General features: G+C 60.7%; 2 protein-coding genes across 6 annotated transcripts in view; one reads left to right on the top strand and one right to left on the bottom strand.

The window, feature by feature from the left end:
• The window catches only part of BAIAP2 (BAI1 associated protein 2), a 67,711-nt gene extending 59,418 nt beyond the window's left edge, over positions 1-8,293 (top strand). For 3 of the 5 annotated variants that reach the window (XM_003786069.3, XM_023511297.1, XM_023511300.1), the window contains 3 exons: positions 1,197-1,231; positions 3,508-3,553; positions 7,626-8,293. In XM_003786069.3, the coding sequence (XP_003786117.1) occupies positions 1,197-1,231; positions 3,508-3,535 (63 nt within the window). In that variant the 3' untranslated portion in view covers positions 3,536-3,553; positions 7,626-8,293. Of the gene's footprint in view, positions 1-1,196; positions 1,236-3,507; positions 3,554-7,625 lie in introns of those variants that run through there. The other 2 variants (XM_023511298.1, XM_023511299.1) reach the window with 2 other exon arrangements.
• Positions 8,294-9,902: 1,609 nt separating this feature from the next.
• AATK (apoptosis associated tyrosine kinase) overlaps positions 9,903-14,262 on the bottom strand; it is a 30,346-nt gene continuing 25,986 nt past the window's right edge. The window contains exons 11-14 of the mRNA XM_012803119.2: positions 11,471-14,063; positions 11,214-11,346; positions 10,781-10,969; positions 9,903-10,026 (exon numbers count right to left, since the gene is read on the bottom strand). Of these exons, the coding sequence (XP_012658573.2) occupies positions 9,986-10,026; positions 10,781-10,969; positions 11,214-11,346; positions 11,471-14,063 (2,956 nt within the window). The 3' untranslated portion in view covers positions 9,903-9,985. The remainder of the gene's footprint in view (positions 10,027-10,780; positions 10,970-11,213; positions 11,347-11,470; positions 14,064-14,262) is intronic.

Here is a 14,262-nt window from a genome sequence, read left to right as displayed (position 1 = left end):
TATGTGCACCGTCTGTGGCATGGGTGGACGTGGGGAGCCTCTCCCCCAGACTCTCTCTGCCCACAGACTCAGGTGTTCCCTGCAGCCATGTTTGGCTCACTGCCCTTCCCTGTGGGGCCAGGTCTGGGCTGGGAAGTGTCTGGGATCAGGGAAGACTTGGTTTCCCTTCCTGGAGAGCCTTCTCCCAGGTCACGTGATATGAGCGTCTGCGGCTCTGGGTGGGCTATGGCTGGACCTTCTAGTTATCATGACCCAGGGTGTCAGGGACCAGAGGTAGACGATCAGGCCCAGGAATCCTGGGCAGCCAGCTTACTGCCCCCGCCTCATCCACGGAGGCTCTGGGTTGAAGGGAGGCAGGCTCTGTCTGCCTGTTACCTTATTAAGACCAGGACTAGGTTACAGCCTCACCTTAGACCCCAGTGTCCAGGGCTAGGCCTTGGGCAGTGGGTAAAAGAAGAGAAATGTCTTTTTCCAAGATTGGGCATCCTGGACAATAGTAACAGTGTGTATTGACCCTGTGAAGAGTGGTCCTGAGCAGTCTCAGTCTCCCTCCTACCCCCTTACCTCCCTCCCTGTGGGACTTGGCTGGCCTGAAGCCACAGGAGGGCTCTCAGAGGACACTGGTTTCTGGGCAGTGTGACACCCCCTCTACCCCCTAGCCTCAGGGCAGTGTGATACCTTCCTTTCTCCCCTATCCCCCCAACCTTAGGACAATGTGACCCTCCCATCCCCTGGCCTCAGGGTACTATGTCATGTCTGTACCACTGCTCCATGTCCCCAGTCAGGTCAGGCTGGCAAAGACAAGGTGTCAAGGGCAGTGACACAAGCGGGGGTGCGCAGGTCTCCTGGAGGCTGGGCCCAGGCAGTCTGGGTTTGCCTCAGGTGGCAGCAGGTGCTCTCCGGCAGGGTGCAGAGGCTCACAGAGGCTCTCAGCTGGTCCACCCCACACGGAGGCAGGAACACACAGTGAGCACACAGCCCGACAGGTAGCCAAGGAGTCACCACCACTGGTACCCAGGGCTCCCCCTGACCACTGTGACCAGGAGGCAGGAAGGGGGTGCCTTCTCTGGGAAGCATGATCTGACTCCACTGAGGCAGGACCAGCCGTTTGTGGGTGTACACCAGGCACGCAGGATGGGGGGACTTGGCTTCAGACCTGGCTCCCCTACCTGACTCTCTTCTGCCTTTGTCCCCAGGGTCTGGATGACTATGGAGCCAGGTCTGTGAGCAGGTAAGGCTCTCAGGGCGTTTTTGGCGTGTAGTGGGTGCACCAGAGGCTGGGTGGGGGCAAGTCCCTTCTCTTTCCTTTGGGAGCCCAGACTGGCCCTGCGTCCACTACCAGAAACAGAGGCCCCCACGGCCGGGGCTGCTGCCCTCTCCTGGCCCTGGGCTTATCCTGCCACCACTGGTGCTGTGGCTTGTCAGCCCTTGTCCCGAGCCCTCTCCGGGCTAGCCGGCTGGTGGGAGCTGAAAGGGACCGCTGATCTGTGCGGGTGGACCTGCTGCTTCTGGCAGGGCAGCCATGTGCAGCCAGGCAGCTGTCCTGTGCTTTGTTCCACAGCGGCAGTGGCACGCTGGTGTCCACAGTGTGAGGACGCCGACCTCGGCGCTGCTGCTCTGAAGAGCTCCGCCCCCCCCACCCCGTCTCCACCCGCTCCCTCCTCAGCTCTTGCTGGTTTGTTCTTGGGTTGTTTTTCTTTCCACTCCCCTCGCCTTTTGGTTGGTGACCCCAGACTCTGTGATCCCCCAGGGTCCATGGTGCTGCTCCTCCACCCCCGTGTTCACAGCCCTCCCTGCGTCCCAGCCTCTCGTACAGAAACTGCCAGGCAGGACTTGCCCAGCAGCTCAGGGGCCCTCGGCCCCCCTGCGGCGTTCATAACGCCCTCATCCCTTCTCTGAGGCTTACTGAGAGCCAGGTCTAAAGTTTGAAGAAAAAGAAAAACCTTTAAAAAAAAAAAAAAAAAAGAAAAACAGGAAAAAGGATTTTTTTCCTGAAAAACAAAAACAGATCTGCATGGACTCTGGTGTATGTACTGTTACTTTGCATCTGACTTCCCCCTTGCGCTGGCGTCTGCTGGGACAGGGGAGGTGCTGGGCCGAGGGTCGTGCCCCGGGGGACCCCGGCCACCCTAGGCGCCTTCTGAGGGCTTCACAGAGAAAGGGGGCTCATGCCGAGCTCCAGAGCCTCCTGAGGAAGCTGGCCACTCCTGTGAGGGAGGCTGCAGCCCCGGACCCAGCCTGGCCCACCAGGTCAGGTGCCTCAATGGACACTGCTGGCCGGGTGTGCAGGCCGAGTGTGCCAGGCTGGTGCGTCTCCACAGCAGGGCCTTGTTACCTCATGCAGCGCTGGCAGGCGCAGGCTGGGGGCAGGCGCTGCCTGGCCGCATGCGGACATTCCAAAGACCTCCAGAGACCCACCCCCACCCCACGTTTTTTTGGAAATCGTTTCTTTAACCAGCCTTGCGAGGGAGTCACAACCACGTGCCAGCCCACCTGGCTGCTCGGGGCAGGGTGTGCGCATTGGGGGTGTGCACATGGGGCCTGGCAAGGCCGGCGTGGGGAGGGCTTCTGCGTGCTGCCCTGCACCTCCCATCCAGGGGGAGCAGGTGGTCCCTGCCCCAGGTCTTTCTAAACACTCTCGTCTTTTTGTGTGTCTTGGTGACTTTAGAAACAAACACACTGGACTCAGTGGCTACTGGTTTTGTCTCTTCACACATTGAATTCTGGGGAGTGGAGTGAAGGGCACAGCCTGGCTCGGCCCGCCTGCCGGTGGGAGCCCCTTTGTGAAGCTGTGGACGCCCCTTTTTCTGATGTGATTTAGCAAACCCTCCCGCTTACCTGCCTGTGGACCGGGATGTGGCCGGTAGTGTAAGCAGCAGCTCCGAGGCACAGACAGATCCATTTTATATTTAAGGGAAGCAAAGCCAGGACTGGGACCTCTGTAAGGAGAACCTTCTGTGTTGTTCGAATTTTGCTAAAAGATTTCAAATCCAGGGGATTCCATGTTTCATGGATGAATGTAGACATAAAACAGCAAAACTTGTATGAAGATGTAAAGTGCTGAAAATATTTTTTCCTGTTTCTTTTCCTTTTTTTTTTAAATCTGAATTGTGCCCTGTACTGCAGTTAATTGTTTGAATAAAAGTTTTATTTATTGCACTGAGTTGGGTTTGGAGCCTCCTTCCAGTCCCCAGCATATGTCTGGGGCCGAGGGGGTCAGGCCCTGCCCCTGTGCACCCCTCTGCAGAGTCTCCTCCAGAGAAAGCTGGGCAAGCAGGCAGGGTTGCCTTCCCTGCACCTCTGGGCACCCAGCTGGCTACCCAGCCACATTGGCGCAAGTTGGTGCTGCCACCTGGCTCCCTCTAGCCCCACAGATCAAGGCAGGTGCTGCAGGCCTCTGCCCACAGCTGCATCCGTGCCCGGCCTGGGCCCCTGGCAGCTCCACCCTCTATCTGGCCCCCATGTCCCCTTCACCGCTTCCAACTGAGCCCTTGTGTTTCCTTGCAGTGCCGAAGTGGAAGTGGCCAGATTCTGAGCACCTTGACTAGAGTTAGTAAGTCTCTCTGGCTTCTTGTGCTGGTCAGTGTGCATCTTCTGGGCCACCCTCTGGCCCCAGCCATGCAGTCTGGCTGGATTGGGCCTGGCTGCTAGGCAGGGCCAGGGGGTCTGCTGAGCCTGCCCCTGCACTGGGCTCCGGGCCTTTGCCTCCACTGGGCCCCTGGCTTGTGGGCCTTCTTCCTTCCATCTGTGAGCTCATGGATTCTGGCTTTCTGCGCCCACCACTTCTCTCCTGCTGGGTGTGATCTGGCCCTGGCCTCTGTCTGGTCCTCTCCTGCCCTGCTGGGCGCTTTGACCACACTCAGAGGGTGGCCCCAGGGAGCAGCTGGGGTAGGGTCCCTCCCACTTGACACACAACACCAGCGCAGGGGCTCTCTGGGTGTGTGTCACTCCTCATGCCGGCCCCTGGGGTGCAGCCTGATCCCAGTCTCCGTGGTAAGTACGATGGCCTGGGGGCCTGAAGGGCCAGGATCAGGGCGTGGGCAGCCCCCATGTATTCCCTAAGAGTGCCAGAGCACACAGCTCCACTGGGGACACTTGGATGTGGGTCTGCGGCCCAGTCCAACCTTGCCTGTGCCCCCCAGTGTAATTCTGAGATGTTGTACCAAGTTCCCTACAAGTGGGGGCCCTCCCCAGCATCCAGCTGCCTTCTGGTGATGGCCCCTTTCTCTCAGTTCTAGGGAGGCCAGAAAGACGCGGGGGCTCCTGTCCCCACCCAGTAGAAGGGGCTTCCCATTGCCCTCCGCTCTGAACTACTAGGAGGGCTGCCCTGTGCAGCCAGCACCATCATCCATTACCAAGGATGGTGGCCACAGTAGCCAGACCACACAAGCAGCCCCTGGACTCTTACTGTCATTACTGTATTCCTGTTGTGGAGATGCTGCATAAATTCTACAAAGTTCTATAGGAAAAATGCTCCTGAAATTTGGGGACAGACAACAGAAATGTCCTTGATGGCCCTGGTGCCACCTTCCCACCTCCATCTCTTTCCCTCTGAGATGTGCTCTCTGGAGGCCTGCAGAGTCCCTTGACCTGACCCTAGGCTATGCTATCCCCACCTCGGTGGGATCTGAGGCTCAGGAAGGGCCAATGGCTCAGAGAAGCTGGTGCAGCCTTTGTCTGGGACCATGTCCCTTTGTAGGGCAGAGATCACATCCCTAAGACCATGTTCTTTTGTGGGGCAGAGACCGCATTCCTGAGACCATATCCCTGTGTAGAGCAGGGGCCATATCTCTGTGTAGGACAGAGACCACATTTCTGTATGTGGCAGGGGCCACATCCCTCCCCATGTAGGGCAGAGACCATGCCCCTGAGACCGCATCCCTTTGTGGGGCAAGGACCATGTCTGCCTGGCCCCATGCTTCACCTGGGGGTGGGTACATTGGAAGCCACCTGTGATTGATTAAGGGACAGCCCTGGCCCGCTTTGCCCTGTCTAAGGGTGCTGGGGCACTCAGGATGAGAGTGGAGGCAGCACCCAGGTCGCTGTCCGTGCTGTCAGCAGAGGCCACATGCTCTCTCGTGACTCAGTCCTGAGGGCTGAGGCAGCAGGAGCAGGGAACCTGCTTACATGGGAAGGCAGGGCAGTGGCTGTCTCAGTGCCCACTCTCTGCTCTAGGGCCACCTCAGGAGACACACGTCCTTCATGGTAATCTGGTTTGTTCCCAGAATTCCTGGCTTTTCCTTTGTGTGGGCTCAGAGATGGCTGCGGTCCACTGGGCTCCTCCGCGCTGTGCTTCTGGGATGGGAATGTGCCGTGTGTATGTGCAGGGGCCGCAGATGGAACCTCAGGTGGATGCAGTTGGTCTCTGGTCACAGTGTTCCCGAGAGCTGCCCGTGGGCAGGGCGGGGTCCCTCAACCCCTCAAAGCCCTACAAGCTCCCCACCAGCCTCTTCCCTGGCCTGTAGTGGTGCCTGCACCCGCCATGTTCTGGAGCCCTGCCCTGCCAGTGGGCTTCTCTTCTGCGTGTCAGAGCTGCCGCCATTCCTCATCCTCACCAGGAGCCTCTAACAGCAGTTCCCAGTGCCCTGAGGCTGGGGCACGTGGCCCTCCAGGTCTCACTTGGGAAGCAAACTCTGCCTCCAGCATCCCCACACTCTGGGGCGTTCTCATTGGCTTCCTCTATCGCTGGGTGTGGGACACGTGGGTTTGTCTCTTAGTGGTTAGCTGTGCTCACCGGCCAGCCAGTGTTCGGAGGCAAGTGGGACCTGGTGCATGCCCTGGCAGGGACGAGTGCCATGGAACCTGCTCCGTAGCATATGGGGTGACTTCACAGTGGCCTTGGGCTCTGAACTGTGTCCCATTCTGTTGTCCCCTCCCAGGGTCACATAGGCGAGTGCTGTCCTTTAGGTGTACCCTGGGTGTGGGCCTAGTATTTCAGCGAGCCTTGGGTGGGGTCTCTCACTTGGGCTGCTGAGGGCTGCCCAGAGGTTTGCTCCCCATGAGGCCAAGACCAGACATAGCATCTGTGGCCCAGCCCATGTTCTCAGAAGAGTATGGGCCAGAGAACAGAGACCTGCCCCTCCTCCTCCTATCCTGGCTGTTGTGTAGTTTTGCCACCAAATCTTTCTCATTGAGACTCGGATGTGAGTCGGGGCAGGAGTAAGGTGCATCCTCAGAGCCACAGGTCACCTGCCCTGGCTCTAGGCAGGAGCAAGAGCTAAATTCTTTTATCTGCAACCCCAGGGGCAGTTCTGTTCTTCCCTCTGCTGTCCCAGACTGAATAGAAAAATCTGGCCCCATGTCTGATAACACCAGACACTTGGCTCTGGGACAGACACAGGCCACAGAGCTCTTTTCTGGGCAGGAAGAGCATAGGCTGCCCCTCAGGTCGGCTGAGGCAGGCCCACTGACCATGGCAGAATCCTTGCCTTAGAGCCCCCAGGCAGCCCCTCCCTGCCTAGGCCTTGGGGAAGGTGAAGCTCACTAACCAGGTCAAAGCCCAGGGAAACTCTGATGGAACAGGGGTGCAGAGTGGCATTTATTCTGGGCCTGTAACACTCTAGAGCAGTGGTTCTCAACTTTCCTAATGCTGCAGCCCTTTAATACTGTTCCTGTGGGTTGCGACCCACAGGTTGAGAACCGCTGCAGTGCTTTGGGGGCTTCGGCAGCCTCCATGCTGTTTCTACTCCACCCTTTATTCTTTCAAAAACTCGCAAGTGTTGCAGTTTTTTAGAAAACACAAAATCCTCGGGAAAACAGGTAGCTGTGCCCAGCCCAGGGTGCTTCCTGGGCACATGGACGGAGCCCTACCCACCTGCCCCACGGCCTGCTATAGCCACCCAGGCTCCGGGGGACCCAGCCATGCCGGAGGCGACTCCACTCCAGGTAAAGTCCGGAGTTGAGCGCAGCTTTGCTGGAGTCAGTCCTGTCCCTGCCGTGCCTCCATGTCCACATGCCATCTGTACTGTCCCCACTGGGTGGGTCTTCCAGAGAGATGAGGCTTCCACAAGGACCAGACAGGGCCCCTCACCTGCTCATCTTGTTGCATTTCAACTTCTTGTCTTGAGTCTTGTTTGTGTGTCAGCTATGGCCCTGGGGAGCTCGGCAGAGGGCTTGGCTCTCCCAGGTGACAGGTGCTAAGCCCTCTGCAGGAGCCCTGGGTGTGCACGCCAGCCTCGTGGCTGCCTGTGTCTGTGTCTCCATGGAGTTGAGTGTCTTCCTACAGACACCCCATGCCTGGACAGGCCTCTGTGGTCTACAGAGCTGTGTCCTGGTGTCATCAGATCCTCCTTGGGCCTGGCCTGCAGGGGGCTGTCTTAGGGCCCGAGAAGCCCATGGCTCCCACCTCTACATGGCAGATGTCAGCTGGACCCTCTTCCCGCTACACCTGTCCATGCTGCCCTGGGAGGGTTGATAGCAAAGTGGGGGTACCTGAGGCATGGGGGGCGGGGTGGTGACACTGAGGCCAATAGGCTTCGCTAACATCTGTCCCTGCACTCCCACAGCCTCTACATCCATGGGCTCTAGGCCCAAGGCTGGGCCCCCGGGGGCATTGGGCAGCCCAGGTGGTCCAGCTCACCCCATGCTTGTCCCAATCTAAAACCACTCTTCTCTCTCATCCTCAGGAATCCCTTCGCCCACATACAGCTGAAGCCGACAGTGACCAACGACAGGTCTGCGCCCCTCCTCAGCTGACAACCACATCGGTTCCTCTGCCACTGCCCCTCCTTCACCTGCCTGCTCCACCAGGCTGCACCCCACTTCAGTCTGGCCTGGACTGGACCCAGCGGTACCTGGACAGAGGCAGCAGAGAGCCCGAGATCTGCCTTGCTGAGGGCAGGCACCTCTGGGTGTGCGGGCCATGGAGCCTTGGGGCACCTGGGTCAGGAGCACATGAGGCCCAGCTCCCTGCCCTTGCTCTGCCCACTCTGTCCTACTTCCAGTCAATAAACAGTTGCCTGCCCTCCAGAGGTGCGATCCATCTGCCGGGGGCAGGAGGCAGGAGCGTGGGTTGGAGGGGGAGCAAAACCTCATGGCCTACCCTGCCAGAGTGGGGACCTGGGACTCCTGACTCCCACCGCAGTTCCAGGGTCTCTGCAGCCCCCTGTCACTCCCCAGCCTTCATGCAGAACCTACTCCTGGGGCTTTTGGTTCTCCTTCCTGTTACTGGGTATCAGGTGCTGTGGCCTGGTTTGCCTAGCTGTGTGCCACTGGGTGGGGGGATCTCCCCACCCCTGCTGCCTCCTGCAGGGACAGGAGGGGAGTCTACTGAAATACAAAATTTTAAGACTTATCATTGGCTCTGTGGTGTCTGACATTTGTGGATAAAATGCACTGTGATGACCCACGTTGCTGACAACAGTCCTTAACTGGGGAGGGCTCATGCAGAACTGGTTCCTCACAGACCTAAGGAGGGGCTTGGCACCCCAACCCACTTGCAATTGCCCACACCCCAGGGCAAGAAGCCAAGAGCTGGATACCAGCTTGGGCTGGGGTAGGTGTGCAGGCCCCTGGCCCACACGTAGAGGGACAGGCATAGCCCCTAGACAGAGGGAGGAGGGAGGCTGCCCTGGGAGGCCTGTGGAGCCACCCTCTTAGCCATCCCTGGCAGGGCCAGCTTCGGAGATAGGAAGAGAGGGGCTGCAGGGAACAGTAAACCCCCTACCAGGACATGGGGGGTCTAGGACATTATCTCCTGCCACAAGGGCTGCCAAAGACAGTGTGACAGTGAGGAAGCTAGGACTGGCAGCTGGACCCCATCCACCCTCCTGCCCAGGACTTTATCTGCAGACCCCAAAAGAAAGCACCACACAAAGCCATTTTTTTTCTTAGCTTGATTTCTCTTAAAAAACAGACAAAAGGAACAAGAAAATCATTGCACCAGCATCCTAAGCCTCAAACTAATAAACAAAAAACACAAACCAAAAACAAGTCCTCCCCTCAAAGCAACAATAAACTTTACATCTCTTTGGCAACAATAACTTAAGCTCACCCCGCTTCCATTTGCTCCAGTGACAGCAGTTACAAAAATACTCCCTGCACTGCCTCAGCCCCCAGTACACCCCTCTGTGCCCCATCCCTGCAGGCAGGAGCCCTGACACGAGCCGCAGGCTACAGCTTCTGCCTTCCTTTGGCAGCCGGGGCACTGGGCTGGGCAGTACCCTATGGGTGGAACACATCTTCCACCCTGCCAAGGGCACCTCTAGAACAGGGCCCACACAGCAGGGGTGCAGCCTACAAGCCCTTTATCCCCCAGCTCTCCAGTTACCCACCATGGCCCACCCAGTCCAGCCTCCAGGAGTGGGACCCAGGCGGGACTGGCCCTAGCCTGTGGGGAGAGTGGGCTACAGTCAGAGGCCATGAAAGGGGGAACACCCACAGACCCTGAGATGGGGCAGAGGGACACAGCCACAGTCCTTTCCTTGTGCTCAACAAACCCAGAACCAGGCAGGATGGGGGTGGGGGGTGGGGGGTGCAGGGGGTAGGAAGAGGCTCGCCAGGCTGCTACTGTCTTGGGCCTGTGCCTCGCTGGGCCAAGAGCACAGTGTCCTGTGAACACCGAAGGAGCCAACCGGGGGAGGAATGTGGCTCCCAGTAGCGAAGAGCAGGTTCTCTGGCCGCAGAGGCCAAGTTGCAGGCCTTTTCAAGAGTGTGTGTGCACATGAACACTAGAGTGGACACTGGTGCCCCACCCCTAGGAAAGGCAGCAAAACCAAGTGTCCAGGACAAATTCTGGCCCCCAAGGAGCAGCACAGGGCTGGGGGTGCAGCAGATCCACTGCCCCAGCCAGAGGGGCCTCTTGTCCCACTGCTTCTTCAGAGTGCGGTGGGGGTGAGGGTGGGTGGGAGGGTCACAGGCACTGGAACCTGTTGCTGCTGGCAGCCGCCAGGGCCACATCCCCGCTCTTTCCTGGTCACCATCCTCGCTGCTGCCTGGCAAGGGCTCCGGTGACGCCAGCCTCCAGTGGGTGGGAGTTGCCTGAGGCTCAAGCCTCTTTACACCCACCCCCAGCAATTGCTGCAGAGCCTGGCAAACAGGTGGCACCTCGTGAGCACACAGGGAGACACCTAGCTGTCCCTTTCCCAATGACTCCCACCCAGCCTCCTCCCAGAGACTCTATCCATTGGCCATTGGGGGCCATGGCCCTCAGGCCTGTGTCTAGGAGGAAGAGGGACCCATTTCTCTTCCCCCCGTGTGTCACCCAGACTCAGGCCTGGCAATGTCCCAGCAAATGCCCTCCAAGTCTTCCTTTTACTGATGCAGAAACACGCCTGAACAGGCCAGGGCTAGCAGTCACCTGCTAGTGGCCTGCCAGTGGGTCACCCACTGTGTGTGAGCACTGCCCCCAGAGTGAGGCTAGAGGGCTGCAATACAGGCTGAGCAGCTGGGGAGGGCTGGGTCCACCTGGGCAGGGAGACGGGCTTCCCCCAGTAGGGGGGATTTGAGGGAAGCCTGGGGGAGGCAGGCCCCTGGCCCAGCTGATGCAGACAGGAGTGGACCCACCAGAATACCATGGGCCTTGGTGCTGGTGAACCCAGGGCAGAGGGCCTGCTGGCTGGGCCGGTTCGAGGTTGGGGCCAGGGCCAGGGCCAGGGCCAGGCACAGGAGAGCTGAATGGGGGCCCTCAGGGGAGGGAGAAAGCAGAGGCCTGGGGGGCCAGGCCCAGAGGTGCTGGTGGGGCCCTGCCTGGGATACAGACGGGGAGGCGGCCACACCCAAATGGCCAACACAGATTGTCCCCCACCCCGCACCCTTTCTCCACCTGCCTGCACAGCCTCACCTCCCACAGACTCCGCGTCTGAGTCGGACACGTGCGTGATGGAGAAGCGCGACGCGGGAGTGGGCGATACAGTGAAGCGCGAGAAGGGCCCAGGCCCGGACCCGGCTGGGACGGGCGGAGCCGGGGGAGTCGCAATGGCGGCCTTGGCCGGCGTCAGCGGGAGGTCATCATCCCACTGGAACACACCGCCTGCAAAGTGGCCTCCGCGTCTCTGCGCCCACCGACTAGGGACCCAGCCCCGCCCGTCGTGACATCACGAACCCCACACCGTGCACGCGCCGTCAGGCTCAGACCCCACCCCCTACCCCTGCTCTCCGTGACGTCATGGCCCCCATCCCGCCTGGAAGTCATGGAGCCCCGCCCCCCGTGATGTCAAAAGTTCCTCCTTCTTCGCTGCCGTGACGTCAGGAACACAGTCCCGCCCCCAACTCACCCTCTTGCGTCCCGAGGCCCTCAGGGGAGCGGTTATCCTGACTCTGTCGCACGGGGGCGTCGCCGGCCAAGAACGTGGGGGGCGAATCCTTGGCTCCAGGGAAGGGCTCCCCGAGCTCCCGAGTGGGGCTTTCCTGGAGAGGTGAGAACACCACGTGGTTCAGGCCACCTGGAGCTGCAGCCCCTCCCAGCTTTTCCCTCTGGGCACACACCCACGCCCCGCCACCCCGCTTAGACCCTGGAGCTGCCGTTGCCCACCTGGTCGAAGAGGTAGACGGTGACATCATCGAAGAAGGACACTGCCTTCTTCTTGCGCTCCAGGTCCTCACAGAAGGCCTCAGACAGCAGGCTGGGCATCTTGAGCAGGCCGCGTAGGTTGCGCGCGCTCTGGCTCTCGGCCACCACCACAGGCACCGCCAGAGCCTCCTCCTCGCTCTCCTCACTGGGCTCCTGGACGCTGTAGCAGCGGAGCTCTTCGTCTGACTCATCGCTGTCCTCACTGTCCTCCTCTTCCTCCTCTGGCCGGCCCTCCAAGGCTGCAGGGAGGCCAGGCAGAGCCAGGCAGAGCGGGGTTCGAGGGGCAGGCAGGCCCCCTGTCCGCTCCTGCTGGGCTGGCCCTGACAGTAACCCAGGGGCCCCCTGGAGCTTGGAGCTGTTGCTCTCTGAGCTTGGCAGAACTGGGGTGAGCAGGAAAAGCTTGGAATGGCTGGGGCTGGGCACAGGTGGCCCCTTGGCTGGGCCTTTGGACTCAAGAGGCTCTGGCCCGGGGCCAGCACTTGGCTCTGGGGAAGACCCATCGAGTGGCAGCAATGGTGGCAGCACCTCCCTGGGGTCAGCGCCTTGTGCCTCCCTGGGCATCTCAGGCCCAGGAGAAGCCTGCACAGACTGTTGCCCAGGGCTCTGTGGGCTCTTTACGCCTGCCTCTGGCCCAGGGACCAGGACTCTCCTGCACTTCTCCTTGTGGGCCAAAGGGGGTTCAGACTCAGCGTCCAGGTCAGAGAAGTAGGCTGAGTCCCGGTAGGGGTTCTTCTCACTGAGGCCTGCAAGGGAGGGAGAGAGCCGAGTCCCAGGCCCAGGGCTTTCCCCTTCCAAGGCTGGCTCCCCGAAGGCCTCAGGCTCACACTCGTGAGACTCTTTGAGCACAAACTCAGGGGACTCATAGTTCTCTGTGTCATAGCCACTGTCCAGGGCTCGGGGCTGCCCACCAGGGTTGTCAGTGGCTGATGGGCTGGAGACCTCACAGACACCATCACTGGCTGAGGAAGGGATGTCCAGTGAGTCCAGGGAGTCAGGTGTCCCAGCCTGCTTCTGCAGAGAGCGGAAGGCAGGCACCACATCTAGCTTCTCAGCCTGTGGATCACCGGATAAGTCAGTAAAGACACCCGAAGTGGCCTCAGTTGTGTCCTCGTCCTCACTACTGGGTGTCTCCACCTCAGGGCAGCAGCTGATGCCATTGTCAGCACCCTGAGCAGGTTCACTGGGCATGTCAGGCAGGACATCAGGGGCACCAGCCGCCTCTGAGGGGAGCGGGGCTACCTCCTGGGAAGGGGAAGGAAGGGAGGGAAGGGGTAGCTGGGGTCCAGCAGAGCTCTCAGCCTCCTGGGCAAGCTTGGGCTCTGCCTGGGGCTTGCCCCCACTAACGACTGCCCCTATCCAGGTGGGTGTGACCAGGGAGACAACAGGGCCTTGGGTAGGGCACAGATAGGGGAGATCAAGACAGTGGCCTGGCCCCTGGCCAGGGGAGGCTTTCTGCAGCCCAAGCAGAGGCTCTCTGGGGCCCTCCTGGGCTACAGGGTGGTCCTGCTCAGGTGAGGCCCATGGGGTCTGATTTGGGCTGGAGCAGTCATCAGTGTAGCTGCCCCCGTAGCCCAGGTCCCAGGACTCGGGATCACGGCTGCCACTATTGTTGTTGGCTGATACGTTGGAGCTCCAATGTCTCTGCTGGGCAGCCCTTCGGGCTCCAGCCTCTCCCAGCTCCTCCTCAACGTCTGATGACCCGCCCACAGAGCACCGGGAGGGGGATGTGTCCAGTGGGTCCTCGAAGAAGGGAGGGCAGAAGGCGGCCAAGCCCCAGTCTGTGCTCTGGACTCCATGCTCTGCTGGCATTGGGGCCCCCTGTGAGGGCGAGAGCTTGCGGGAAGGGCAGAGTGAGTCTCGGGCGAGGTCCCTGCGCAGGTGGTGGTCACAGGCGCCCCAGGGGCTGTCGTCGGGCTGCGCGTGGCCCAACAGGGGCTCTGTTGCCAGAGATTCATTGACGCTGCCATCGGAGTTGTCATCCTGCTCAACGGCGCGGGGGCCGGGGGCACAGCCGGCACAGTCGGGGTCGTGGCCAGCGGCGGACGCAGCCTCCTCTAGGCGGATGAAGTACTCGCTACCCAACGACGGGCTGTGCGCGCTGAGCACGGGCACCACGCCGGGGGGCGCACAAACCGGCGCGCACAGCTCCTGCAAGCGAGCGACGCGGCCAGGGCTGAGCGCATCTCCCGGCGGCGGAAAGACCTCGGCGCCACAGCCCGCCTCCCACTTGTACTCGAAGTTCAGGCCACGGCTTGTCTCAGTCACCGTCAGCACGTCGTCACCGTCCGCGTGGAAGCCATCGCCCGCGAACTGCTCCAGCAGCGGGAAGGACGAGGTGGCCGCGATGTCGGCCGCGCCGCCCACTGCAGGACCACCGGCCACTGAACCGGGGCCCACACCGCCCCCGCCCGGCCGCAGCGAGCGCCAGCGCTGTTCAAACTCCTCCTCGGCCTCGGTGGCGCCCTTGGCGCACAGGTAGGACAGCAGCAGGTGCACCTCTTCAGCTGTGGGCCGCTGCTCAGGCTGCAGCCAGCAGAACTGCATCACCTCATACCTGCAGGGAGGCGCCCATGGGTGGTGCAGGCCAGGAAACCCAATGGGGGAGAAGCAACATTGGTAACAGAGGGACCAGTCAAGGTCCCCAGACCTTGTGACTAGGGACCCCATCCAGCATAAAGAGGGGTGGCCAGGCTGAGAAGGGTGCTTCAGTGGCAAGGGGTAGGGCTCCCCTACACTCTAATTGCCCTGAGGGC

The sequence above is a fragment of the Otolemur garnettii genome, unplaced genomic scaffold (genome assembly GCF_000181295.1).
Source record: "Otolemur garnettii isolate 467f Iridium unplaced genomic scaffold, OtoGar3 scaffold00018, whole genome shotgun sequence".
Taxonomy (NCBI): Eukaryota; Metazoa; Chordata; class Mammalia; order Primates; family Galagidae; genus Otolemur; species Otolemur garnettii.
This window is presented reverse-complemented; position numbering and strand designations above follow the sequence as displayed.